At 37.0% G+C, this 26,235-nt stretch overlaps 1 protein-coding gene across 2 annotated transcripts in view; it reads right to left on the minus strand.

The window, feature by feature from the left end:
- Positions 1-1,898: 1,898 nt before the first annotated feature.
- The window catches only part of secisbp2l (SECIS binding protein 2-like), a 40,090-nt gene continuing 15,753 nt past the window's right edge, over positions 1,899-26,235 (minus strand). The window contains exons 2-17 of one of the 2 annotated variants that reach the window (XM_055154487.1): positions 25,920-26,104; positions 24,072-24,396; positions 23,829-23,961; positions 20,835-21,086; positions 20,346-20,461; positions 19,889-19,999; positions 19,322-19,432; positions 17,852-18,019; positions 16,486-16,627; positions 15,538-15,707; positions 14,928-15,060; positions 14,532-14,694; positions 11,548-11,923; positions 10,189-10,417; positions 8,612-8,802; positions 1,899-7,880 (exon numbers count right to left, since the gene is read on the minus strand). In XM_055154487.1, coding sequence (XP_055010462.1) covers positions 7,485-7,880; positions 8,612-8,802; positions 10,189-10,417; positions 11,548-11,923; positions 14,532-14,694; positions 14,928-15,060; positions 15,538-15,707; positions 16,486-16,627; positions 17,852-18,019; positions 19,322-19,432; positions 19,889-19,999; positions 20,346-20,461; positions 20,835-21,086; positions 23,829-23,961; positions 24,072-24,396; positions 25,920-26,104 — 3,201 coding nt within the window. In that variant the 3' untranslated portion in view covers positions 1,899-7,484. Of the gene's footprint in view, positions 7,881-8,611; positions 8,803-10,188; positions 10,418-11,547; positions 11,924-14,531; positions 14,695-14,927; positions 15,061-15,537; positions 15,708-16,485; positions 16,628-17,851; positions 18,020-19,321; positions 19,433-19,888; positions 20,000-20,345; positions 20,462-20,834; positions 21,087-23,828; positions 23,965-24,071; positions 24,397-25,919; positions 26,105-26,235 lie in introns of both variants that reach the window. The other variant, XM_020938875.2, reaches the window with a different exon arrangement.

Here is a 26,235-nt window from a genome sequence, read left to right on the forward strand (position 1 = left end):
CTAAGGGTTTCAAAAAATGTACTGTTAATATAGAAATTGACATTTTTAAACCAAATACATCTTGTGAATGGTAAAAAATCCTCTAAATTTCACCTATAACAAAAATCTGGGTATCTTCTCTGTGACTGACAGAAGCGTGACTGCCAGTCTATGTAAATTGTCACTCTAATCATTAAACCACGATCATTTAAAAGGCAAGATGGTAAAGTGTTTTGCCTAATGACACAAAGATTATCATTCATTGACCAGCGCTCGGTTCAAATGACCAATCAGTCGGTGATATACGGTCACAGGATCAGATTCAACTACATATGGACGTTTTTTAGTAAAGAGGAGGAAGTAGATTTGACATTTGCATCAGACTCAAATCACCCTGTCAATCACTCTGTGTTTTACATACAGTTTAAGCCCCATTGAAATATATGGCAGACTCTGTGACAATATATGCTGAATTTGCCTCAAAATCTTGAATATGAGAGTCAATTGATGTCTGTACTCTTCTTGCTTACATAGTCTGCAACAAAGTGAAAGAATAATACAATAAAAAAGGAAATAAAAGCCATAGAATGTAATAATTTACATATTTCCAAGATGGCCATGTATTTGTACCTGTAAAATGAATTACCAAGTTTCAGGTTTGTGAGTGGTAATAATTTGGGCTACAACTAATGATTATTTTGCTAATTGATTAATGTAGCAATTATTCCTCTGATTAATTGATTAGTAGTTTAGATCGCAGAAAGACGAAGGTGAAGTGAAGCTGCTGTAGGACATCCTGGTGGAACATATTTACAGACGAAAGATTGTTCTCCTCACAAACAACAGTTACATGTTTTTGTTTTTGTTTTTATTGACTGTGGGAGCCTAATAGCCTGATTCATGAGCCAATTTCACTTCATAGAAACTATCTGATGTCTGTCGCAGCATTAGGATTTGTTCATTCGACGGTAGGCAGGTACTTTTTTAATTTAACCAATCGCTGCTATTTGGTCGTCATGTATGTAATGCGACGCTAACTTAACCCTGCACTGCTATTACAATATATTAAGCTTTTCCCAAATTCTGTGTCATTACTGAGATAATTATTCTTATTTTGATTGATTTAATTTTTACTTAAAATGCATGATTTTTGGTATTTTGGTAATTCCTTATGGTTAACATGATTATTTGCTGATTATTTATAAAAATACTTAAAAACATTTTTCTTTCAGTTAACTTTAACATTAGCAATAATTAACTTAAGTAATGTTTTTTTATTTTTTTATTATTTTGTGGTCTATGACTCCTTATATAAGGCGAAAGCAGGTGCACCTTGGGAGTGGAGCCAAACTGTTTTTTGACCTCCTGTCACCTACCTGTTAAAGTTCCCCGTTTTGTATGTATATGTATGTCCTTAATTATGTGAATAGTCAAGTAAAGAGTTTTGAACTGCACTTGGATCACTCTCCGTGGATTCTTTCAAGGTCTGCAAAGCTTCAGTTATGTCTTGACAAATGTCTGAACCTTACATTGATGAAGTCTTAGTTTGTTTTCCATACCTGACAGTTTCACATGACCACTCTGAGGAAGACTGCCAGTGAGCAGTCAAAACAGTCAGATTAATTGGAAGAACCTTATTGGACCACTACATTTATACAATACAATTCACTTCCTGTGTCATTTGCATTTCCTGACCTGTGAGTCATAAGATCTCTTCTGGAGCCTATGTATAAACCAGTTAATGATTATTTAGTTACTGAAATATTCAACCACTACTTCAATAATCGATTAGTTGTGATTCATCAATTAACTTGTTGCAGCTCTACTTGTGAATCTGCAGTAGCTCTATGTCTCCCACTGCTGGTCTGTGAATGGAACTGCAGCCTGATCTAAAAAATAACAAAAAGAGTCCAAAGAAGTTACTTAAACAACATTTTAATGACGTTAATCATCAGTCATAGAGTGAATACAAGATTATGAAGAAACAGCCTTTAACAATGTAGCTAGTGACGAACAGTTTGTAAGACAGTTTTAGATATTTATAGAAAGACAAACACGCTGGAAAATTACTTCAATGAACCGTTTTTTCGTTTTGTTTTTTCACATTAGTTACACAAGACCTAAACCAGGACTGTATTCACATAGTGCAAAAACATACGTCAACACTTTGATGGAGGTGACAGAGTCGGGACGCGGCGTACCAAATCTTTAAATACAAATACTGCGATAGGTCTCCCACTGTAGGTGTAACACAGCAGCCCGATACTGCATGTACTCCTATAGCCATAAGTCACTAGCAAATGCCTTTATTACATTGGATTCCAACTGATATATGTTAAAAACTATCAAATGGCTTCTTTAAAAACAGTGATTGTTTTTTTTTTAATACAACAAACTCTTTTTTTACACTCATATTTACAATGTTTTAATGTTAGTTTGGGTCTGACTTTACAGACAGCTGTTCGTTTTCTGTGCGTTTACGGTGTTATTTTTTATTTTATTTTGACAGCCAGTCAGGAACTATGAAATTTTACGCTTTCTTAAGTAAAAGTGTTTTGAAAATATCTGATAATCTTATTAAAGGTGCACTGTGTAACTTTTCTGGTGGAGAGTCCGTTAAATGCTTTTCTCCGTGAAGATGCTATGACGTGTGGAATGTGTTTTTCTAGGTATTTTTGAGCTATAAAACCACCTGTATTTGTAAATTAGAGCTGTTTAATGCCATACTGTGGAACATTCCAGACATATCCATAGAAACAAGCAGGTGACGGATCTCCAAACAAAAAGTTCCACAGTGCAACTTTTAGTAAACAGATAAAGTGCGCACTCTTAAAGTCAAATGTTTTGTAAAACTGTCTTATTAGTTTGGGTCAAATAATTTTGCTTTCAGCCACATGAGGTTAGTAAAAGTACACAATAGAACTTTAATCTTAACTATAATTCACCAAAAAGAGATTATTATTAAATTATCATCCAAATTAGGAGCGTCACATCTCTACAAAAGTGTAAAAATGACGCCGTTAAATTCTGAATAAGTGGATGCCTCCTGGACGTCTGGGAATGCCTCGGGGTTCCGCCAGAGGAGCTGGAGGAAGTTTGTGTGTGTGTGTAAAGGTAAATTTGGGCATCCCTACCTTAGGACTAACAAACAAACTGTAAAACAAATAGGTGTGTTAGTTTCAGAGTAGTTTCAGAGTAGTTAGCTCCTCCCTTCAGACTGATATAAGGCAGTGTCCACCGGCAATCGGACCAGAACTGAAGAAGCTGCTTGGACGAGTAACGAAAAGTCTTCACTCTCTTTTGTTCACTTGACAGAACTGGATTTTTCTTTTGCTATGGGAACTACCTGGACAACTGAGATATTACACAAACACGTTAACTGTTACTGCAACTATGCCTGTGACGTCAGTGCCTCTGTCTGTATATTTTTTTTAGCATTTATTTGTTAACCAAAACATCCAAATGTATTATCTCCAATAAAAAAATGCTGCTAACATAATACAATATAGTAATTTATCAGTTGTTTAAAGGTGCTCTGTTAATTTTGTGTTGGTTTAACAGCTTGGAGATGTTACTTCTTTTATGGGAATGTTCCAGAGTATGGCATTAACCATCAAACAGGCCTTTTAATGCCCCAAAATTTACACTGAAGAAAAAACAAAACAAAAACACGTATTCTTACTGTAACTGGGAACACAAGTCTCCACAGATCTTAGCCTGCTTGTCTTATTGGAAACTTTATAATCATATACTGTGGAACATTCCCGCCAAAGCAACAACATCTGCATGGAAACAAGCAGTGTGTATCAGAAAAGTTACACAGTGCACCTTTACATTAGGTAGTAAGTAAAAAAAACTACACTGGCAGCGTTGTGTTAGGAATGACTTGGAGTAGTAGTGACCGAACAGGGCTGTTTTGTTTAAAGTGCGCATGATGGTTTTGACAATTCTTTAATTTCTACTTAATTGGGTGGACTAATTGTTGTTGTAAATATTAATTATAGTTTAACACCAATGAAGAAGCAATTTGTGAAGAAACGTAAAAACATATGTAGGAATTGGAGAGTTCTAAAACACAATGACTTCTGTCTGAAAGTTCGTCACAATTTACACAAGAAACACATTTTTCTGATACTTTAAACATTATTTCAACAAAATAAAGGTGTTTTCTTATATTTTTGTTTGTCAAATATTCATTTCAGAGAGTTTTAGCCCAGCACATGGTAAGTTATGGAATTTTCTGGTGAGATGTTAAGATTTCCAACCAGCAAATACAAATTGAAACCTAAAAACTGAAAAAAAAAAGAACATTTTTTAGCTAAATCTCAAATATAATGGTCTTAATGAGTAGTCCGTCCTATCATAGGCTCTTTAAAACAAGTACAAATATCAATATAAAGTTTAACTATGAGTCTATGGCGGGTCTGATCGAATCCTGACACGCAGATCAATATGAACAGGTAGTTTTACATGATAGAGCCTCTATAATGGGCTACTTACACTGTGTTCTGTTCTGCTCTTTTCAGCAGACTCTTAAAGATTACACTAAAACACCCATGGGAGACAGATAGTGGTTAAGTGACAGATACAACTCTGACAAGTCAATAATGGGGCAAAGACTGTATAAGAACTGGACAGTGACAAGAATATTTGAACAGTTGTAATTGGCAAAAACGGCTAAATGATTAAAGTAACAATTTTGTCAGCAAACAACAAAAAAATATTCTGTAAAAAGTGTTTACCCTGTAGTTTAGAGCTCTGCAAACAAGTCCTAAATCAGTGTTATTTTATTAGTTTAGCAGTTAGTCTTCACTTCTTCTCTCAAATGTTCACGCTCTGAATTTGCTAATCCACGAGTAATCACAATACCGATCAAAAAAACAAAAAGCAAATATATGAATAATGTAGAAAATTGGCTTAAAATAAATGGCAGGTTGTTTCTTCATTATAAGCAACCAATTAGAAATGTCTTTTTATCAAAAAATGACAAAGAATTGTTGAGATACATCTTACATCTTTAATGTCTCACTCTCTTTTTAAATTTTATGATGATTATTTATGTTTTGATTTGTTTGTATTGTCATTTTAATGCATTTTTTATTCTGTAAATCACTTTGAATTACTTTGTGTACAAATTGTGCTATAAAAATAAACTTGCCTTGCCGTGCCTGATTGTACGTTAATTTATATAATATGTATTTTTTGTTTAACTCGCTAGGTGGTTGTTGTTGTTGGAGATCTTAAATAATCAGGATAAATCTGGTGAAGATATGTTCAGGAGACCTCTGTATTTTTGTCTTTGATGCAACAATCCAGGAAAAATTCAAACCTAGAGATTTCTGAGGCTCAGAGCAAAAGGACCTCAACATATTAAAGGATTTGTGAAGCAAGATAAATCCAACTCCAGATGTGTTTTTGATGAGAGAACAAAGCAATTTAATAAAATACATGAAAAGAACTTTGCTAAACTAGTTGAGAATAAGTGCAGGGTTTAAATACAGCTGTTATATTGATGATACACTGCCATCATGTTGTATGTTTTTAATAAGATCTTTAGTGTCAGGGCTCACTTGTCACTCTGTCCATTTTTATACAGTCTTTGTTTGTAATTTCTCAGTAAAACTTCAAACAATCCAATGCGGATTTGGTTAAACTTAAGCGCTTTTCCTTCATGAAGCCATAAGTCAGAAAGCAACACGCACAAACACATAATATGTACAGTATAAAGCTAATAATCACAGCAAATAAAATGCAAGAAACTATGTATGCGCCTGCGATGTTAGCTTAATTTAGCACGAATATCGCAGAGCTGTAAACGGTCTCAACGAGTCCAGTTCTCCTCAGATTCTCCTCTAAGTCTGGATTAAAACACAGGTTATACCATAGAAGCCAATATCTTGTCCTAACATAATGTCTGCCTCACAAAGAGTTCATTTTCAGAGTAGAAAAGCTCTGATTTCAAGTGTCTCAGGCTCATTTGGGAGACTACACGAGCGTTCAGTGCAGCTAAGAATTCGGACAGGTGGTCTACTTTTACTGGTGTTGGTAAGAGGCTGTTGATACCTGAGTTTAGGTTAGAGATGAGAGGAGGAAAAACTGCTGGTTCCGATGAGAAAGGTGAGAGAGACAGACAGAGCAGGTCCGGTCCACATGAACACACGACTAAGATTCACTGTTAAAATCTACGTTAATAATGATCTACAGGATTGTACGCAATAAAAAAGTGCAAGAACGATGCAAATATGTTTTTTCTTAACACTTAATAATAACTACAACGTAATTAATAAAGCATGAAGATAGATTTCAAGGTGCTGTACTGGATTTTTACTGTCTTAAAAACGTGAAAAACGGTTAAATTCCAACTTTATACGCACTTTTCACAACTCTCGAGACCAGTTCGGAGTTTTGTAGTAACGGTAAAGCAACTAGCAGGCTAACGTGCACTTCCTTTAATTAGATAAGGACAGCACACGGACGACTTATTTTGAAGAATTTTGTTCTAATACATGAGAAAAAAGTGGGTACAGGTTTCAGGTAGTAATTAATTAAGGAGTTAATGATGTGGTATTAAGTAGATACTAAGCCTGAATAATTCTTAATAAACCATTTCTATGTTTTTTTTTTCATGCTTTATTAAGTGTAATTAAATGTAGTTATTAAAAAATGTTTCTTTCTTTTTCTGAAATTGAGCAAGTGCTTGTTATTCATAGTAAGACTTGAGTAAAACATAAATAACGTTGTTGGTTTGACTCCCATTACCAACAAATTCCTCTGTTGCTGTGCCTTTGGGCAAGACACTTAAAGACCACCATTATAATATATTTTATTTTTTTTTATGTTTTTAATGTGATACCTCAAAGTCGACACGGTCATTCCATATATTTTCAAATACGGTCTGTGAGACTTGGTGAATGGTGGTTATTAGAAGAGGTTGTTGCTGCAGAATGGCAGCCACGTCTCTCTCAGTCCGCCCCAGGGCAGCTGAAGCTCTTCGGTCACAAAGGACTTGATATAAAGCACTTCAAGTTGTCAAGCTTGGTAAAGATACACGCTGCAACTTTTCTGGTGAAGGGTTTGCCAACAGCTGGTCTCCATGGAGAGTTTCAACGATACAGCATTAAATTTGGCTGTTTCCACAAGCAGGTAACAGCATCTGGGTTAGTTTCAGGTCAGATCTGTGGAGTGACGACCCTCACCTTAACAGTAAGAATGCATATTTTTCAAAGTACTGTTTTTTTTGCAAGTAAAAACACTTCTACCTGAAAAAAATGCAAGTTTAATAAGTTTAATAACATCACCATGGAGACCAGCAGACCCTCCATCAGAAAAGTTACACAGTGCACCTTTAAGCATATTACAAATCTATGAAGCCGAGTATAAATAAGGTAACCAATGTGTTTAATCTTTAATATTTTTTACACTGTTATCAGAGTTAAAAATAGTTTAAGTTAGTATAAACTGATCTACATTAGCCGTGTGTGTTCATGTGGACAGTTACAGAAGCATCAGCCTGTGACCTTCTTCGCCTCCTGCTCGGGTGCATCCTTCTCAGAGACTTCGGCCGAGTCCAAATCTTCTTCATCGCTGTGTCCTTGCTCCTCCTCATCTTCCTCCTCCTTGTCCTCCTCCTCGGTACTGTCCTCGCTCTTTCCCAGCTGCAGGTTTTCTTGGAGCCAGATCTCAATGCGGCTGGAGATGGTGGGCACCTCCACGGAGATGGGTTCTGGGGTGTAGTCTTCCTCTTCCTCATCCTCTTCCTCGGCTTCTTCGAGCATCCCGGGCACCAGTGTGGAGGTGGTGGAGGTGATGGAGGAGTTCAGGGGGCCCCTGCAGCTGCCGTCCAGAGACCCCGTTTCAGTGCTCTGCTGAGAGGCCAGCTCCAGGCGGTCGTCCACGCGAACCTGAACAGACACAGTGCAAGAGTCAGACTTTTATTTACAACTACAATTTTTCAACATGAAATATGGTTGTCGAAAATCAGATATCAATACTAAAACCAACCACTAAACTACCATAGTATCAAAACTCAGCTGATACAAAAAAAGCCACATTCACAGGACAGAAATTAACCTTTCCTCAATAGCTTTAGAATGATCTTGATCCGTTTACACAGATATAAACGCACATGGTAATATCAAAGAAAGTTCTACGATATAATGTTGAAAATCTCATCGTATTGTCTAAAGAGTAAGTTTTTTATTATCATGATGGTATCAGAATCGGTTTGAAATTTTAGTATTGTGACAACAAAGAACATCTCAATATGGATGGAAATGTTTCATTTAAAGAGTTGCTATGATTAATCCGAAAAATTCTGATTACAGTAATCGAATACTAAAATAATATATGACAATTTTAATCATCTTTAGTCATTAAGTGAGCATTGGGACAGTTTTTGTCTGTATAGGGCAACAACTCACAAAAATGTAAGTGATTTTTATGTTCATTTTATTTATTTAAGCCTTATTTGTTTTGTTTTTTAATTTTGTCCTGATACCATATTATATATATACCAGTGATAAATATTGTCTCTGATTAAGATTGTAGAAGAGTAAGTGTTTATAGTAATTGCCATGAGAGGCTTTTATGATGAAAGGTGATTAATGTGATGTGTAAACTGTAGACGACATACCTCCTCCTTGTCTGCAGGGGTCAGTGCTGAGTGTGAGGCAGTAGACAGAGTGGGGGCTGGGGGGTTGTTGGTGGGCGTCTGTGTTTCCTGTGGCTCTTTCTGAGCGGAGACGAGGGGCGTTGGGCGTGGGGGCTCGGGCTCGGCCGGCTCCAGGTTATCTGAAGACTCCACCATGTTCCTCCAGTTGGTCTCTGAAGACAAAGAGAAAACAGATGGATTAAACATACAAAAAATACAGAAAGTAGCAGTAATAGAGTGATAAAAAATATTGATAATAAAGTAAGAGGGAATTTCATCTAACTTTAAGCCCAAAATAACCCAAATGTGTGAATGAAACAAAACTCTGAGTGTGCATTTGAGGAGATAGTAGCATTATAACATGGCTTAAAGATAACAAAAGTCAGTTGTGTGTAATAAAGGTAATATTAAATAACAAAATTACAATTACCTCTGTGGCCCATTACCAATCAGAAAGTAAAAACGTATACTACAAAAATGAGTGAAAACAAGATCAATATATTTAACATGTTAACCATGTTTTAGTGGAAATACACACTTCATGAGGTTTATGCAATATTTTGAGGGTGTTTTTCCATTCAAAAGATACATTTGTTTTAAATTGTTAATAAGTATGGCAACATCCTAGTCTTACATCATTCTGAAACCCATGGATTTGTCTAGTCTTAAATAGAGTTCACATCGTGTTAGATTTAACATGACGCACTTTGACAAATTTGCTTTACTTTATTACTACTATAAATAAACACTAAATAAATAGATTGCAGTTGCGAATTTACTCCTGTGTTTAGTGACTCAGGGAGCAGTGCTTACTCAAAAGGGCAAAAGGGACATGACCTATTTTTAGGACAGACGAATGACTCAGCTCCACCTAATCATCTAATTCATTTTACAGCTGCCTATTATGTAACTTAAAACATCCGATGTGAATAAAACCTGACAATACATTTCCCTAGTCTAATGAAATATGCCCTTTTTAACCTATCTGCCTTACATTTCCAGCACAGTCTAATATTTTGTTTGTGTTGACTAACTGATTAAAAGGAAAGGCATAAAGCTTTATTTTGTGTTGCAGATGTCTAAAAATAATTTCCATCTATGTTATTTTGCTTTTTATACTTTTATTATGCAGAGCAGAGCACGATATAGGCTGTAATTTGCTGCTCTACATTCTAAAATATCAGTGTTAAAAAGGAAAAGGTCCTGATTTTCCCGTGTATTTAAACAAGATGAGTCTTGCCCCAGTACAGATATACAGAGACATATTGTATAAGCAGCTCTTGAGGTCAAAAGAAGTCTGCTTCGTGCTCTCTGCATCTAATTATAAAGTGGTTTATTCTCCATTTGATAATCAGGAAGTGTGTGTTAGCATGTTAGTTGATAGTTTTATCATTACAGCAAAACTCCTGCATGAGGTAAATGAGGAATAACTGTTTAGTGTAGGGAAAATGTTGGACCAACTTTAAAACAAACTAGTTCTGATTTTCACGTTTTTTAAGACAGTAAAAATCAGATACAGCGCCTTAAATCTTGAGTCTAGACCTGCTCGAAGGACCTACCATACTCCTTCTCGTTGACCTCGGAGATGGGCTCGGAGAAGGTGGAGCAGAAGGAGATGGCGGAGGCGGCAGACGGGTTTCGGGAGTGTCCCATGAAGTGTGGTCCTCTCTTCTCCCCTCGCTCCTGCTTCAGCGCCTCCTCGGCCTTCTCCTGCTCCAGAGCTGACACCATGTCTTTGTACGCCTTCCTCGCCTCCTCTGTCAGCGCCACCAGTTGATTGAACAAGGCCTGGACAGAGATGGAGTGACATGTTAAATCTAAGCCAATAGCGAATTCAAACAGATAGAAGGATTGTCTACAAACTCATTGGATATACCAGACATTAGGGACGTAACAATATCCGAATCTCTCGATACGATATTTTCACGATATGCATCTAAAAGTACGATATTTATTCCAATATTTGTAGAGGCTACTTGTCCTTTTAAAAGCCTTGATACTGTTATAATGCTAATGTTGTAATGTGGAGAATTAAGATTTAAAAGTAAGTCTGCACTGACAACACCAAAGGATCATGGTCTATGTAGTTCCCTCTGTTTTTTCTACCTACTGCTGAACTAGAACAGTGAATTTAACAGGCAGACTTGTAATTTGATATATATAAAATTTTGGTGAAACAATATCACGATATTTCGACTATTGTTACATTGCTACCAGACACAGAAGCTGGTGGAAGCATAGAGGATGGTGGAAGTGTGAGTTGAATATTTACCCACTAACCCTGAAGAAACTGGTTGAAGCCTTGACAAGTTTTGAAACACTTGGGTAACCAACCAGTACACTCAAAAGCATTAAATACTAAATTTCCATTGTTTACGGCAGAAAGACTAAAGTCATGGCAAGAGAAGATGTTCAATAAAACTTAAAACTTGTTTTTTGTTAATACAGTGACAGTAGGTTTCAAGACGGTGTTTACTCTGGCAGATCTGTTTGGTCAGCAGCAAATTCAGTCACAAGTTTGAAATTTCACCCAAACTATATCAATGTTACTTCTAAGCATGGTACAAGATCTTGCAAGATAAAATTACAAGATTGTGTACACATGTGACAAAGCACTTCAGAGATTTTTTACGTGTTTACATTGGGCCTGCACCAAAAAAACACTAAAGAAAAACACTTTTAAAATGAACTTATAGTATTTTATATCTGATTTATATCTGTTCTGATCTCAAGATTATTCTAAAGCTAATCAGGAAAGGTTCATTTCTGTCCTGTGAATATGACTTTAGTATCAACATCAGCTCAAATAAATATCCAGTTTCAATATTAGTTTTGGTATCGATTAGTATCTGATTTTCAATACTTCTGACAAAACTAGTCTCATCCCATTCCTACTCATTTCCCTGTCCAAGTCTCACCTCTGCTCCAGAATAGTTGAAGATGCCGACGACACTGACCGCCACCAGTTTGTTGACACAGCGCCCCAAAGCCTTCCTGCCCAGAGCGAAGACAAAGGGGATCTCCTGCTCTCGGGCCATAGCGATCACATTGCACAGAGCCTCGTCCAGACCTCCTTTGGCCTGGATTTTTTCACAGTTTGGAGAAATTATCACACATTTGATCTTCTGGAGCTTCATGTGCTTGGTGACCTCGCGCAGCCCCATCACCACGCGGCGTTTGGACTTGGCCTTGGTCGGGTCCTTTTGATAAACCCGCTCCTGGAAGTGAACCAGCTCCTGTAGCAGTAACGTCACGCTCTCATCGATCTCTTTGCTCAGCACCTGATTACAGTACCTGGAAAACACAAAGAATATACAGTTTAAATTTAAGATGCACTATGTACCAAAACAAGCACCCAAGCTGACCCCATATTCACAAATCATTCATAAATTAAAAGGTGCACCATGAAACTTTCCTGGAAGAGGGTCCACTACCCGATTTTCAAAACGAAGATGTCCTTGGCATGGCATTTATTACCTCCACCAAGGAGGTTATGTTTTTGCCGGCGTTTGTCTGTTTGTTTGTTTGTCTGTTAGCAACATAACTCAAAAAGTTATGGACTGATTTTGATGAAATTTTCAGGATTTGTTGGAAATGTGAAAAGGAAGAACTGATTTCATTTTGGGGGTGATCCGGAAGAAATCCTGGATTCTGGATCACTTTGAAATTTTAGTTAACATTGTGGTAAATGGGACCAAAAATTTAGTTTCTCAATATCTCGGTTAATTATTGACCAAACCCCATGAAATTTGTCTCAGGGATGGACAATGGGATCCTCTTTCATATTCCAAAGGCTGATCCGGATCTGATCCAGAAGACTGATTTTATCGCAATTTATATAAAAAATGGGGGTAGTCCTTGGCGGAGGTCTGCGCTCTCTGAGTGCTTTTCTAGTTGTTTCTATTCTATGGCCTTTCCTCTCCACAGATCTGATCTGTAACCTGGCCTGATGTGGTGTCACCTGCTTGTCTTCATGAAAATAGACACGTTCTGTGCCATACTGTGGAACAATCCATGCACAATAATAACATCTCTGTGGAGACGAGCACACGGCAGATGCTCAACAATAAAAGTTGCATAATTATTAACTTCTTTAGCCTTGAATTATTTATGATTAGGGCTGGGTATCATTCAGAAGTTGCGGATATGATACATACGTCAACACTTATGCCACAATACAAGACTTATCTCGATACTTCTGCCACGATACAAGACATAGCTTGATACTTGTGCCACGATACGATACATATCTCAATTCTTATCTCAATACTTATGCCATGATATGATACATCTCAATACAGTGAGCTTACAATTCGATACAATTCAATAATATATTTCAATTCGATTTGATATAGTTCAATAAAAAATAATGCCTAAATCATGACTGTGATACTAAAAGTCTTTGTTAAACCACTTCTTGTGCAAAGTTAATACGAAACACAAACATTTTAATCATCAAAACAGTGAAAATGTCAAATGTGTTGCATTAATGAGTTTCCTTCCTCTAAACAAACAACAAAACTGTAGCTCTGTAACAAAATAATTTAGTAAAATATACCCAAGAATGCTCTTGGCGATTTATCGATACAGCAGCCCATGATACCGATACTGTATCGTCACTTTAAACGATATATTGATATTTCTATATTTTTGCATGCCCCTATTTATGATCATTTTAAACAAGTAACGTAAGTAAAGTATTTTTCTAATGTGAACTCTTAATAATAATTAACATGCTATATATTATAATTAATATTTTATACTAATATTCTTCACACAGTATGGCTGAAGCTAATTTTTTTCATTTATTCTGATTCAGATAGTAGCTGAAAACACTACAGTAAGCCCATGAGAGCTTCGGGGCTGGTCTGGGCAATCATGAGGTGGTCGACGTGGCGTGGTGTGAGACAGACTTGGAGTGGTCAGACGGGGGGCGGGGCTTAGACGGCGGCTTTGGGAGAACAATAGACCCACAGCCCGACCCACGCGGACAAAGAGCTGAGTGTGCCCAATGGAAAACACTTCAGCTCGGAGGAGAATATGACCTATGACCCCCAAGTCTGCATTGTACGAAACTCCTAAAACATCCCACGCAACATCTGAAGTGTAGGTGGACAAAACTATTTATAGACCCTTTAAAAGTTTGGAAATAAATAAGATGCATTCATGTATCTATTGATGTTACTTCAGGGCCTTTTCATGAGTCCTAATTCAGAATACTGAAAAAGTAGGAGTGTTACCATAGTGATTAAAAATTTAAAAGTCTGGAAATAGATAAGTCCATATTCTATGATTTGTTGTCATAATTTCAGAGAGAAGAAGCCTATCCAACAGTTCAGAATGATGAAAAATTAGGACTGATGCCACAGAGAATTATAATTTGATGTAATGATATTAAAGTAGGGCGTATCCATGGGTCCATAGTAATGAAACAAATCATACCATCTTTTTGTAGATCAGAAGTTTGGACATTGCTTCTAAATGTTGACTCTTATAATTATTTGTTTGGGATTGCCTCCAAATTGCCACCAAATTGCCATATTAATCTGTCAGTCAAAGCTCTTTCAGCTGACAACTATCAAGAAGATATTGAACTTTGTGCCAGTTTTTTGCTTCATGTGGATTGGCCTAGTAATTACAGAGATATTAACCATAAAACAGATTAAACAGAAGTTTTAGAACGGATCCTGTGTATTATTTTGAGTGCAGTTTTGATCAGATACAAGGTCAGATCATAGATACAGAAAAGCTTTTGTCTCGTCCCCTTTTTAGTGGCCTAATTGATTGCTAGGGCATGTTTTTAGTCGACCAAAGCCCTAATGTCATGTGAACTCAGCCTTTTAGTTCAGTTTTTAACCCTTCTCCATCTGAATTCTCCCTCTGTGTGTGTGGCTGCACTCACTCTCTGAATCTGCGGCTGTGGATCTTGGTGATGGCGTTGGAGGCCATGGGGCTGCCGATGCCTGAGCTGGCAGGGCTGCCCTGGGAGACGGGTGTGATGCTGTACGGAGAGTTCTGACTGGCTGGAGACAGAGAGGTGTCGCTGGGCACGCTCAGACCGCTCTCTAGAACAACAAAGACAGCATAAATAAATAAAAATACACAGACATAAGTAACTACATAAAGGAACGTTAATTTATAGCGACAGAAGGAGACACAATTCCCATAAGATGAGAAGAGACATGACTGGATCCATAAGAACGAGACAAGATAAGATTTTGGCACAATATGTAAAAAAATGTATTGATTGTAATAGTGTATTTGCAAAAATACCAGGTTTATAAATGTCATCCTTTACCTTCTTGTGAGGCAGGCTCCTGTGTGAGGTCATCAGTGAAGTTCAGACACTCGTCACTGTGTTCCTCTAAACTCAAAGACTCGGGTTCAGACGGTTTCTTTCCTTTCTTCCCCTCACGCTCCTTCAAAATGATCTAAGAGGACGACATTTGTGTGGAAAATAATAAATCAATAAAAGTACGAGTACAATACAAACATGAGTTAGAGCAAAACTGGTGACAATTTTAACAACAAATAAAAATAGTAATTCTCTTCGGGTTTAAAAAATGTTTTAATTCCCTGAATCAAAAGTCTTTAGTCAAGATGTAGTTATTTCCTTCAGTTTTAATGAAGTTTATAGTAATAAAATTGCACACTAAATATATAATACATTCAGTCATCCAAAAATATACTTGATCTGATTTATGAACCTGGAAATATCTTTACATTACACATAAACATATGTTCTGTGCCCATAAATATATTTTTTTACTTTTTAGTTTAATTGCTCTCCTTGAATATATTCTATGACAAAATCTTTATAAAAATCAATATTATTCACCATATTTCACTGTAAAAAGTAGATTCACACAATTAATGAGCAATCCCAAATACTGCATAATGTCTGATACCTTTTTCAGAGCAGTGGGCCTCTTGACTTTGGGGATCTCTCTCTCTTTCCCTCTCTTGACTCTCGGTGCGGTGGAGTCCAGAGGATTGTGGGGAGTGCAGTTCTGTTGGGTTTTCAACATGGCCGAACCAAAGCTCAGACTCATGCCGTGATAGGGGAGGGTGGCGCCAACTACAGATGAAATACACACAAACAACAGTATTGGCTTATTTGAAAACCCTATACAGCTGCATTTTGCGACTATTGTGTTATTAACCTACAATTGCTCTCAAAAACATTTAGACATTTAGACATTATTATTCATTTTCGGCTGTGTGAATGGCTTTAGAAATGCTACAAAGTGCTGCAAAGTGAAACTAGTGTGGACCAAGCACAACCAGTCAGGGTGCTGCTAACTTCTGGGTTGACACAAAGCACAATATTTACAAATTCTGAAAAAAAAAAGTGGGCTACCCAAGCTTTAAAAGGCCCATATGATGCTATTTTCTGATCTATGTTGTTTCCTCATCAGAAACATACCTGGAGTTGTGTTTTGTGTCATTCACACAGGTTTAACACACAAGTCCTGCATATTTAGGTTTTATCCATTAGAATATGAATCATAAATCATCATTATAATCATACATTTTCATTTTGTGATTGTAATTCTTGATGTCATAACTTTTCAATTTATATTCTGATGGATAAAATATGCACAATCCATTTTATGTACGACTGGAATATTTATTTTTTGCTCAACTACAGCCAAATATGCATGGATTTCCCAAATATGAACAGATGTCTATCCTATGAACACAAATATTTCTGAAAGCTTTCTTACTCCATACATTTTGAGCTTTGGAGATGTAGACACTTTTGATGAGGTAACAAATTAGAATATTCTAACTTATCCTAAAACTCAAGAGTCAATTCTGTGTAATGTAGGACCTTTAAATAGCACATATAGTACCTGTAAAAGACAGTGGTTTTGTGTTGGTGATTTGCCGAGCTTTCATGGCCTGTTGATGTTTGGCCAGAGCGGTCAGGATGTCGTCCATGTCCAACTGGACCTGTGTTTTACTCCTTTTTCCTGTGGCTTTGGTCACAGCCTCCTGACAACACAAGAGGAAATGAACAAGATAAGAGGACAAACAATCAGAACAGAAACAGAAATGCACAATATTATGAAGCTGACTGAATATAATACAGAGCAAACTCTTTTGGGAAAATTGTGAAAGGTTTAAAGGGACAGTGCGAAATTTTGGACATAGGCTTCATTTCCTAGTGAGCCGGAGTGTTGGAGACGTGTGGAGACACTTTTTAAAATATTACATCCAGTCCTTGTATTTGCAGAGGTCGCTGGTGCTAGGCTAGTGCACGTCAATGGCCATAGTTATCCTGCCGCTAAAAACAGTCTTACCCACTCCACAAAACACCCGAAGCAAATTTATTATTACACCAGACTGACTATGTGAATGTCTGTGTTGATATATAATAAAAAAAAACTAATTCATTCATTTAATAACAATCACATATTTGGGGAATCCATCAAAAGTCTATTCAAATGTACCTTTAAATGTCTTGATTAGTATCGCACAAAAATAAAATGAACTGTCAAATGAATGACTATGTGGAGAAATGTAATCATACCCTTGTTTGAAATCTAAAATTGCAGGTTGATTTTGGAGCTTTTTGACAAATTTCTTATTCTTATAACCAGTTTAAATTGTTGCTAGATTGGATATCAACTTCCAAATGTTGTTTCAGCTGATATCCTGGTTGGACATACTATCAATCAATGTAATAAGAGAATTTACTGGTCGTAGTCTGCCAAGAAAGTCTCATAATATTTGAACTTATTAACACAAAGCTGTTCTGCAATTACTCAAGAGAAAAATAACAGCTACATTACACATTTTGATCAGTTTTTGAATTTTATTTTAGTTTAAAGAAATAAATGGTGCTCAGTCTTCAGTATCAGGTATCGGCAAATACTCAAAGCTAATGGAATCAGTGTCGGATCTGAAAAGGCTGGACAGGTCAAAGTTTTTTGCATTGTTCATTGTCCCTGATAAATAAGCAAATAAACTAAACATTACATTAGCATTAGTTATTTTTAGAATACCAAAATATTATTTATTGTTACTTATTAGAAGCAGGTTTGTGTGACATGTTCCCAGACTCCATCACCCTGCTCCATGTGTGAACAAACCCCAAAATGGAAACTGTTGGCAGAGATAATTTGCACCGGGCCAAAGTGTGATTCATCTCCACAGAGGAAGAACAGTGTGTTTTGTGAAGTGTTAATGACGTCTCAAACAGCTCCAGTGTTCTACCTGCAGTTTCTTCTGCTCCATGCTGATCTCGGAGTACTCCTGAGCCGTGGCCAGGGCAGCAGCCAGGGCCTTCTTCCTCTGGCTCTTGGCGCGTTTGGGGACAGAGGTGGTGATGGGGATTGGCGTCTGTACTATGCTGATGGGGGAGTTTTCTGGCAAATTATCCAGCTGTGAAGAATGAAGATTATTTTAGCCTACATTGAAATTATAGTGGTCATTTTCAGATTATAGAGTGATGCAGAAAACTACATCAATATTAAGCTCTGTGTGCACAACAGCATGCTAGACAGTTCACTGTGTTTTAAAGCTAAAGCATTTTTTAATTAAAATGTTATAACAACCTATTGTTATATAAACAATATAAATGACCTATTATTATTACTATGTTATTTTAATATGTATTATGACTCAAAATAAACATTAAGACTTAGCATTAAGGTACAATCCTCTACCTTTCTAAAAACATGGTGAAGTATACATTTTATTTGTGTAGTTTTTAAAGGTGCATTGCGTAACTTTTCAGATGAACGGCCCACTACTCTTTTATCTCCATAAAGATATTATTTCTTTGCCCAGAATTCTCCACGGTATGGCATTAAACCATAACGTTTCCATGGTTGGTGCCATCAGTGAAGATGTTTTCAAGGTATTTTTGACTGATAGAAACATCCATAATGGAAAAAAAAGTTCTAGAAACAGATGTAATGCCTTACTGTTGAACATTACAGGCAAAGCGATAACATCACCATGGAGAAAAACAGATGGCTTCATAAAAATGAAATTAGACAGGAAGTAGTGAATGAAATTGCTTGGTGCTATTGTGCAGAGAATGTTTATGCATTATTTGTTTGTTTTTCTCAATTGATTCTCAATCACTCACGAAATACAATAATCTGTAATTACAGAATTTGATAACATCAACCATGCTGTGTTTTGATTCTGCATAATACAGTAGTAGTCTGGCAACAGTTAAATCACATTCTGTATCACTGCTCTGTGGTCAACACCATAGCAATGGGTAAAAACAAAACAAAAACAAGATAAATAAATAGATACTTTATTGATCCTGAAGGAACTTCAAAGTTCGGCAGCAGTAACTGTTTTCACTCTAAAATGTAAGGACTAGCTTCACTAGCTCCTGTCGGCGTTTACAGGTCACTTGAGACATTTAAATTTGTAGCCCTGGTATAAGTGTATTAAACAACTAGAGCGGTGCAGTCTGCAGTTTTAAAACTTAAGCATAGTCATGAATTAAAGATGAGTATGAAGTAGACACATCTGTCCTAAAACACGTGTGCAGGACCCAAAAGAAGAAACATTTCTGTAATCATATATTAGCTTAAATTTTAAGTATAATACTGTAGTTAAACAACTTGGAGACATGTATTCTATAGTTTAATAAATGTTTAAATACCCAACACAATAAAATATTAAAATCACAAGTCAGTCAGTAATAACGTGTGGTCTCACCAGGGCTTTGGGGAGGACTTTGGGCGGGGTCTGCGCCTGCACTGAAGGAGGATCTGGTTTAGAGTTGAGAGGAGCTCCTGCCGATGCCAGATCTGGAAACTCATCTTCATCCTGAAAAAGTGGAAGAACATTTGGGATGTCATAGATTTATTAGAGATGTACTTTATTCCAATATCACATATAACAGCATCATCACAATAACCAAGTCCACCTTCACATATTGCTCTATTACTTCAAAATAAGTTTCAATTGAAAATAGTTAATTCTGTGTTGGAAATAATTCATCACACAGATAAAAATGAAAAAAGATGTCAACATTACCATACTGAATATCCTTTTAGACTCCTAAATAGGATTTTTTTGTGTGTGCGTAGGTGTGTGAGCATATGTGCTAAAATTATAATAAAATAATGTTTCCACCATTAACATTACCATTAGTGATCTAACACAAGCATTATGAAATGAAACACCCACGCAAACCATTTAAATGTTTCATATCAGCTAATACACTTAGTTATAAAAATACAGTTGCATCGGCTAGTTACATAATTGTTGTATTTTTCTCACCTGAAAGTACAGGGGCTCTGGAGTGAGCTCAGACCCAGCGGCCACAGCAGACTGCAGCCTCTGCTCTGTCTGGAGGGGCTGAGGTCTCTGCTGAAAACCACTGTGGAAATCCTGAAACAAACAAAAACACACACGCTATAAAAACAACCTCAAGTTTTTACACTTTGTGTCGCTTAGTTTATGCAGTCGTCAATCCACAATGGTAATTACGTAGACTTTAATTATGTTGATTGATATGTGGAACAGTTTACATAAGAGCCTTTTATATTTTGTTATCACACATACAAACAGCTTCTACACAGAGGCAATCACAGACTTTTAAAGCGCCTATATTACACAATTTTCTGAACTATGTCAATGTAGTGTCTTCATCAAAAACATAACCAAAGTTGTGTTTTGCTTCATTCACAAATCTAACACACAAGCTGCATATAAAACATAAAAATTGGTCTTGTACCTGTGAGAAGTTCCTCTGTTCAGGCTTCTTCTGGTCCACTCGTAGAAAAGGCCCATTTCTGTCGCTCCAAGACTTCTGTGTCCCCTGAGAGGCCAAACCGGGGCCCCATGTCCCACCTGAGGATTCAATAAAATGAAAATGGGTTTGTTGATGAGGTTTGCAATTCATATTTTTTGTGTATTGTATTTTGTATTTGACGAGATAACGATTTTTGTTTCTTTGTTCTATTAAAAAAAGACAATGTACCTGTTTTTAAAGTACGGTAATTAATTAAAATGTGCCTCACCCAAGTGCAGATATATTGTATAAGCAGCTCTAAGAGGCAAAATGAAATTATTGTGGTGTGTCTGTATCTAATTATAACACATTTGTATCTTCCATGCACTGTTTGCATGATAGTTGTTCTTCTAATACCGCGACAGCCTATGAAAGTTGTGTACACAGTAAGATCAAACTTCCTGAATAAAATAAGTCCTAACTTTTCTTCACCTGTCATCACACCTGCCTCCACCCCCTGTCCTGTAGTTCCGGTGGTGGTCTCTGGGGTGCGCTGTGTGGCCCCCTGCTGGTTGTGTTTGGGACTGCAGTATCCGCTGTCGCTGTCGATGTCGGCCTCGCTTGTGCCTGGTTCGCTGTAGCTCTCTGCGGTTTGGGGCTGTCGTCTTCGCTTCGTTCGGTTCTTCCACGACAAAGGACTCACGCGATCGGCTGAACATCGGCCAGACAAGTCACCAGGGAAGTCTAAACATGGGACAGGAAAGAAATATGGTGTAAATGACATGCATATTAAGTAGGGCTGGTTTATATTAAGATACTAAATTCAGTGAAACCGTATCAATATTGTGGGCTGCAGCATCGATATATAGCCATAAGTATTTTTTGTTTTAGAGAAAGGAAACTTGTTTATGTAATACTTTTGATACATTCACTGTTTTGGCGATTAAAATTGTAAAATGTAATTGGTTCTTAAAAGTACACTGCATAAAATTTCTAGTTGATGGTCCGCCGGGTGCTTGTCTCCATGGAAGTGTTATTGCTTTGTCTAGAATGTTCCACAGTATAGATTAAACCTCACAATTTGCATGTGGAGAGTAGCTCCTATTTACAGTAATTATTGTATTGTAAATCATGAATAAATGCTAAATGGATCCTGTACCAGAAAATCTGCACAGTGCATTTTACTGCAAGAAATAGTGATTATGCAAAATATAATTTGCAATATACTGATTCAGAATTGTGCATTGTATCAAATCATGAGGGACCTTGTGATTCCCCGCTCTATAATATCTACAATATGCGCTATTCGGATGAAATTGCCATTATGGATGTCAAGATTATTCAGTTAATCAGTAACTGTAATAAGTCAGGTGGTTGAGGAGATCTTAGAAGCAAAATAATCCATTTCAAATCAATCTATAAACAAAAACAGCCAAAATGTACAAAGCTTTTATTTTTATTGTATGAGGTTTTACTTTCAAGACTCCTACAATACCTTACATTAATTATGTTAATGTCTCATTTGTTGTACTGCTTTTTTCCACGTTGCATAACACATTACACAGCAGTTATGTTAAAGGAGACTGCTACATTCTTTTAAATAATAAGGTAAGTAATGCGTCTTTGAATAAGGCAGACAGGAGTGACTGATGTGTCTGGCAAATATTCCTAAATTAATTCTAGGTAAATATTGAACAGGCCTTACTTGTAATTTTAATTTACTCTGTCCATATAAGACCTGGGCATTGTACAGCTCCAGGGCCACATACGGCCTTTTGGTTGACTCTGACCGGCCCATTTAAGCTCATTTGGAATTACAAAATAAACATATTTTATAATTTTACCTCATGCGTGGACTAAAGCTGCTTTTATTTTAGAAGTGTTTCTTTAAATTTATTTTTTTGTAAGACAACCTCACTTTTTCATTGCTTAGTCATAACATAAACTCTTACCAGTCTGACCAGCTTGTCAAAACACTGTTATTTACTGCTTTTTATAAAAGGAATACAATTATTACTACCCAGAATTGAGTGAAGCATTTTGGCCCGGCCCTCCACAGTATTTTCTATTTCTCATGTGGCCCCATAGAAAAAAATAATTGCCCGGCCCTGGTCCATATGGTACTAGCGTTAAAGGGAAAATATTACATAATTTTCTGAACTATGTAATAATGTTGTTTCCTCATCAGAAACATCTCAACAGAATGTTGCGCTCTCTGGAAAATGTAAAAATGGGCATGGTACAAACCCAAGGCACACAGACTAAATATATTAAAATATACTAAAATACAATATAATTTTTTAAATAGTTCTAGTATAGTAATTGTAGCTCCACATTTAAATATCTATTAGTTAAAAAATGTTAACCATAATTTTAAAAGGGACCTGAGAAAGACATCAGGAATACATTTAAAATTCACCTGTTACCTACATTACCACTACAGAACCCTTTGTACCAGTAACTGTATTAACTCCAGCTCTGAGTACATGCTGAAGGTCATATGTTACACTTGTTTACTCTTATTTACATGCCTCTCTTCTGCACAGAGACCTCATGGTGTTCAGAGACTGGAAACTCAACATTCTTCCTTGTGAAGTCAACCCGCTGGACCAGAGTGAACTTACCGTCATTGTCTCCTGCTTCCTCTCATAGTAAAAAGTCATGCGCACAAGCTAATTTTAAAACACATGAGAATTTTTAGTACTGGTTATCTTTTAAGGCTGCAAAGAATTATTATTTTGATAGCTGACTAGTCAGTAAGTACTATTTTGATTAGTGGACTAGACAAAATATTGTTTCTATTGTACAATGACATTTTCTTTAGATACATTTTTAACCAAATAAAGGGTAAAATATGGCAACAAGGTGTATGAATACAGAATACTTAGAAAAACTAACTGGATTATCAGAAATTGTATTCTTTTTGAACATTTTAAATTAATAATGGTAATGTCTTTGGTATAAAGAGTCTGTATAATCCAAATAATGATTACGATGATCAAAATACTATTAGGATTATTTTGTGTAGTCAACTAGTCATGATTAGTTGATTTATTGTTGCAGCCTTATAATCTTTAGATCACAAGAAGGAATAACGTGAAGAATAATAAATCACAGCTAAGGAGCGTGAGGTGAATGCACCTGGGTTGAGCCTAATCTTGTGCATCAATCTTAGTCATTTTCCAAACACTGTTCACATTTTATCATAACAGGAGGCAGTGCATTATGGGTATTTCCGCGTCTCTGGAAGTTTACCGTCAGAAAGTAAGATATTGAGGTCAATGACCGAGAGAAGCTAGTATGATCTTTTATGACACTGTTACATAAGACGGTGTAATATTTTAAGTTTCCCCTTTGTCAAACGCATGAATAAAAATAATTTGGCTAAGTTGGACATGGACGAAGCTCTAAAATCCACAGGTAGCACATGTTTCACAGTCTCTATGACAACTGTAGTATGGAACATTATCAGTCTAAGGGTTGCACCTGTTTGCTGTGCTGCATCCACAAGCATAACTGTCTTGGTCCGTCCATCAGGCCCCACAGTGCAGACCTCCTTCTGCACGGCCACACTGCGAGTGGGGGGTCTGCGGCCCCTCTGAGCACAGGGCCCCAGCTGCTGCTGTAGTACAAACATCTTGGTTACAAACTCTGGGATACTGAACACTATATACACTTCACAATATACAGTACTATACAGTACTATGAAAACTAGAGATCCTTCATTACCTTTGTGAGCACAGCGGGGCGCACCAGGCCCCGCCCTCTCTGATTGGTCAGTCCGTAGGCTGGCAGAGGCAGCGCTCGGTCACTGACGTCTGTGGACACTGGGTTGACCACACCAGCTTGGACAGGACCAGGGTAGGGCCCAGGAAAGGGCTGGTAGAAGCCCATCATGGGGGTGCAGGGAGCGGGCATGATCTGGTAATATGTGTAGTCATTGGACACTGGAGGCTGAGGGGACGACAGGATGGGATAGGCCAGGTACGGCCCACCAGGACTGGGGTTTGGCTGCTGCCAGCGCAGCTCCCCTCCATTGTACATGGGATGTTGCCTGTCAAGAAAAACAATACAATATTTAGAATGAACAAAGTTCTGTCGTGGTCACTTAAACAAAGGGTTTATGTGGCAGTATTTGCAGCTGGCTGTCAAAGTCTAAATTATAGATAGAATACTTTATAGCATTACACTCACATTATTAAAATAACTTGCACTTTTGTCAAATCAGTTTTGAAGTTTAATTTTATTTATTTTTTATAATAAGCTCTTCTAAATGAGCTCAGATAATAAACTGCATGTACGAATATTTTTCAGACTCTCAATAATCAGATAATGCAATGATTGTCCATAGGCCTCCATGTGTGGTAGGGGGAGTGTGGGGGCTGAGCGGTATGTGGTAGATTTGATAAGGATGCAGATTGTCAGTGCATTCTGGAGCATTTCCTCACATTGAGAAAAAAGGAAGGAAACCGGGTGGATGTGTTCGGAGCAGAAAATGACCAATGGAAACAATGACTGTGGTCTTGTGGTAAGTCTAATTGGAGGGAGGCTTTCATTCATAATTAAACAGCTTTTTACACACAGCACTAAAGGCTCTCGACTTGTACTGACTCTGCTTGTAAACTACATGGTTTTTTAACTGTTTATTGCAATTAGATTTTATTTAAATGTTTTCCTATGGAGGGCACAATACTGAAAAAATGTATTACCAAACTAACCCAAGGAGTCACAACATTCTTTTATTTAGATTTGAAAATATCCATAAAATGAAATTATGTCTAAACCATAGACTGTTTATATAAATGGACATAGCGAAGGCGATAGTTGCCGCGTTCAAAATAGGTAGTTTGCATGCGGGCGCTTTCTGACGGAGCAGAGTGAATTGTTCCACAAATAGAAAGGCCGGAAAAGAGCACAGTTCTCCTGGTGAGTAAAATTAGGTTTCCTAAAAGAGATGCTCTGCTGTAGAAAGTGGAGCAGCAAATGGATTTAAAAAAATGGCGTTCAGAGAAGATATAACCAAGTATAAAATGTAGAAATGTCAAGCGTTCATCAATATCTAATCCAACAGCCTGCTACCATTAATCCAAGAATGAAAGCAAAATAATGACAAATGAAGTTAATAGGCAAATTTTAACCACCATCATTTCTTATTGCCAGTTATAAGCTCATTTGTTTGTTTCTTCTAAATTTAGAGTCATGCTTATTTCTTTAAAACACAAATTAAAATAAAAAGGAAAATAGTGATAGATGAGTTATATTACATTATTATTAACTGTCATATTGCCCAGCACAATATATGACAGAATTTTAAATCACAACATAAAATCATCAATCAACATAAAAAAATAAATATTGTGGCAACGTCTGAAGTCTGCTCAAAACCACATGTTGTATTATTAATTAGAATTGGTATTATTAATTAGAATTTCAAAGATTAAGAAGCACAATTGACAATTTTAAACAATTACATCTTAATTTTATTCAAATTTGCCACCTTCTCGTTGGTCAAGTCACTCTAAGTGCTTTGTTGAGTGTCCTGGTGCAGTCTGTGTGTGATTTCTGCCCCACTGTTACCTGTTGGGTTGGTTCTCCTGGACAAAGGGGTAACAGGTGATGAGGTAGCTCGGGATGGGCGCGGTCTCCACCCCGCTGCCCCCACTGCCCCCCGCCTCTCCGGACAGACTCATGCCCACCAGCGGCCCCTCGAGTCCCTTCTTCTGTGGGATAAACGGTTCCACTTCTGCAGAAAGCTTCACATCCTGCAACACAAATGAAGAATGATGTGTGAGAGGTTCACTGGGTACTGTTAATACTGAATGAGTGATATTTATCCATAAACTGTATAAAGAAGAGCACTAAGGAAAAGCGACGTTCCATAGAGTTCAGCTCA

This window comes from Boleophthalmus pectinirostris, unplaced genomic scaffold (assembly GCF_026225935.1).
Source record: "Boleophthalmus pectinirostris isolate CB_2022bp ecotype Guang Dong unplaced genomic scaffold, ASM2622593v1 HiC_scaffold_19, whole genome shotgun sequence".
Classification (NCBI taxonomy): Eukaryota; Metazoa; Chordata; class Actinopteri; order Gobiiformes; family Gobiidae; genus Boleophthalmus; species Boleophthalmus pectinirostris.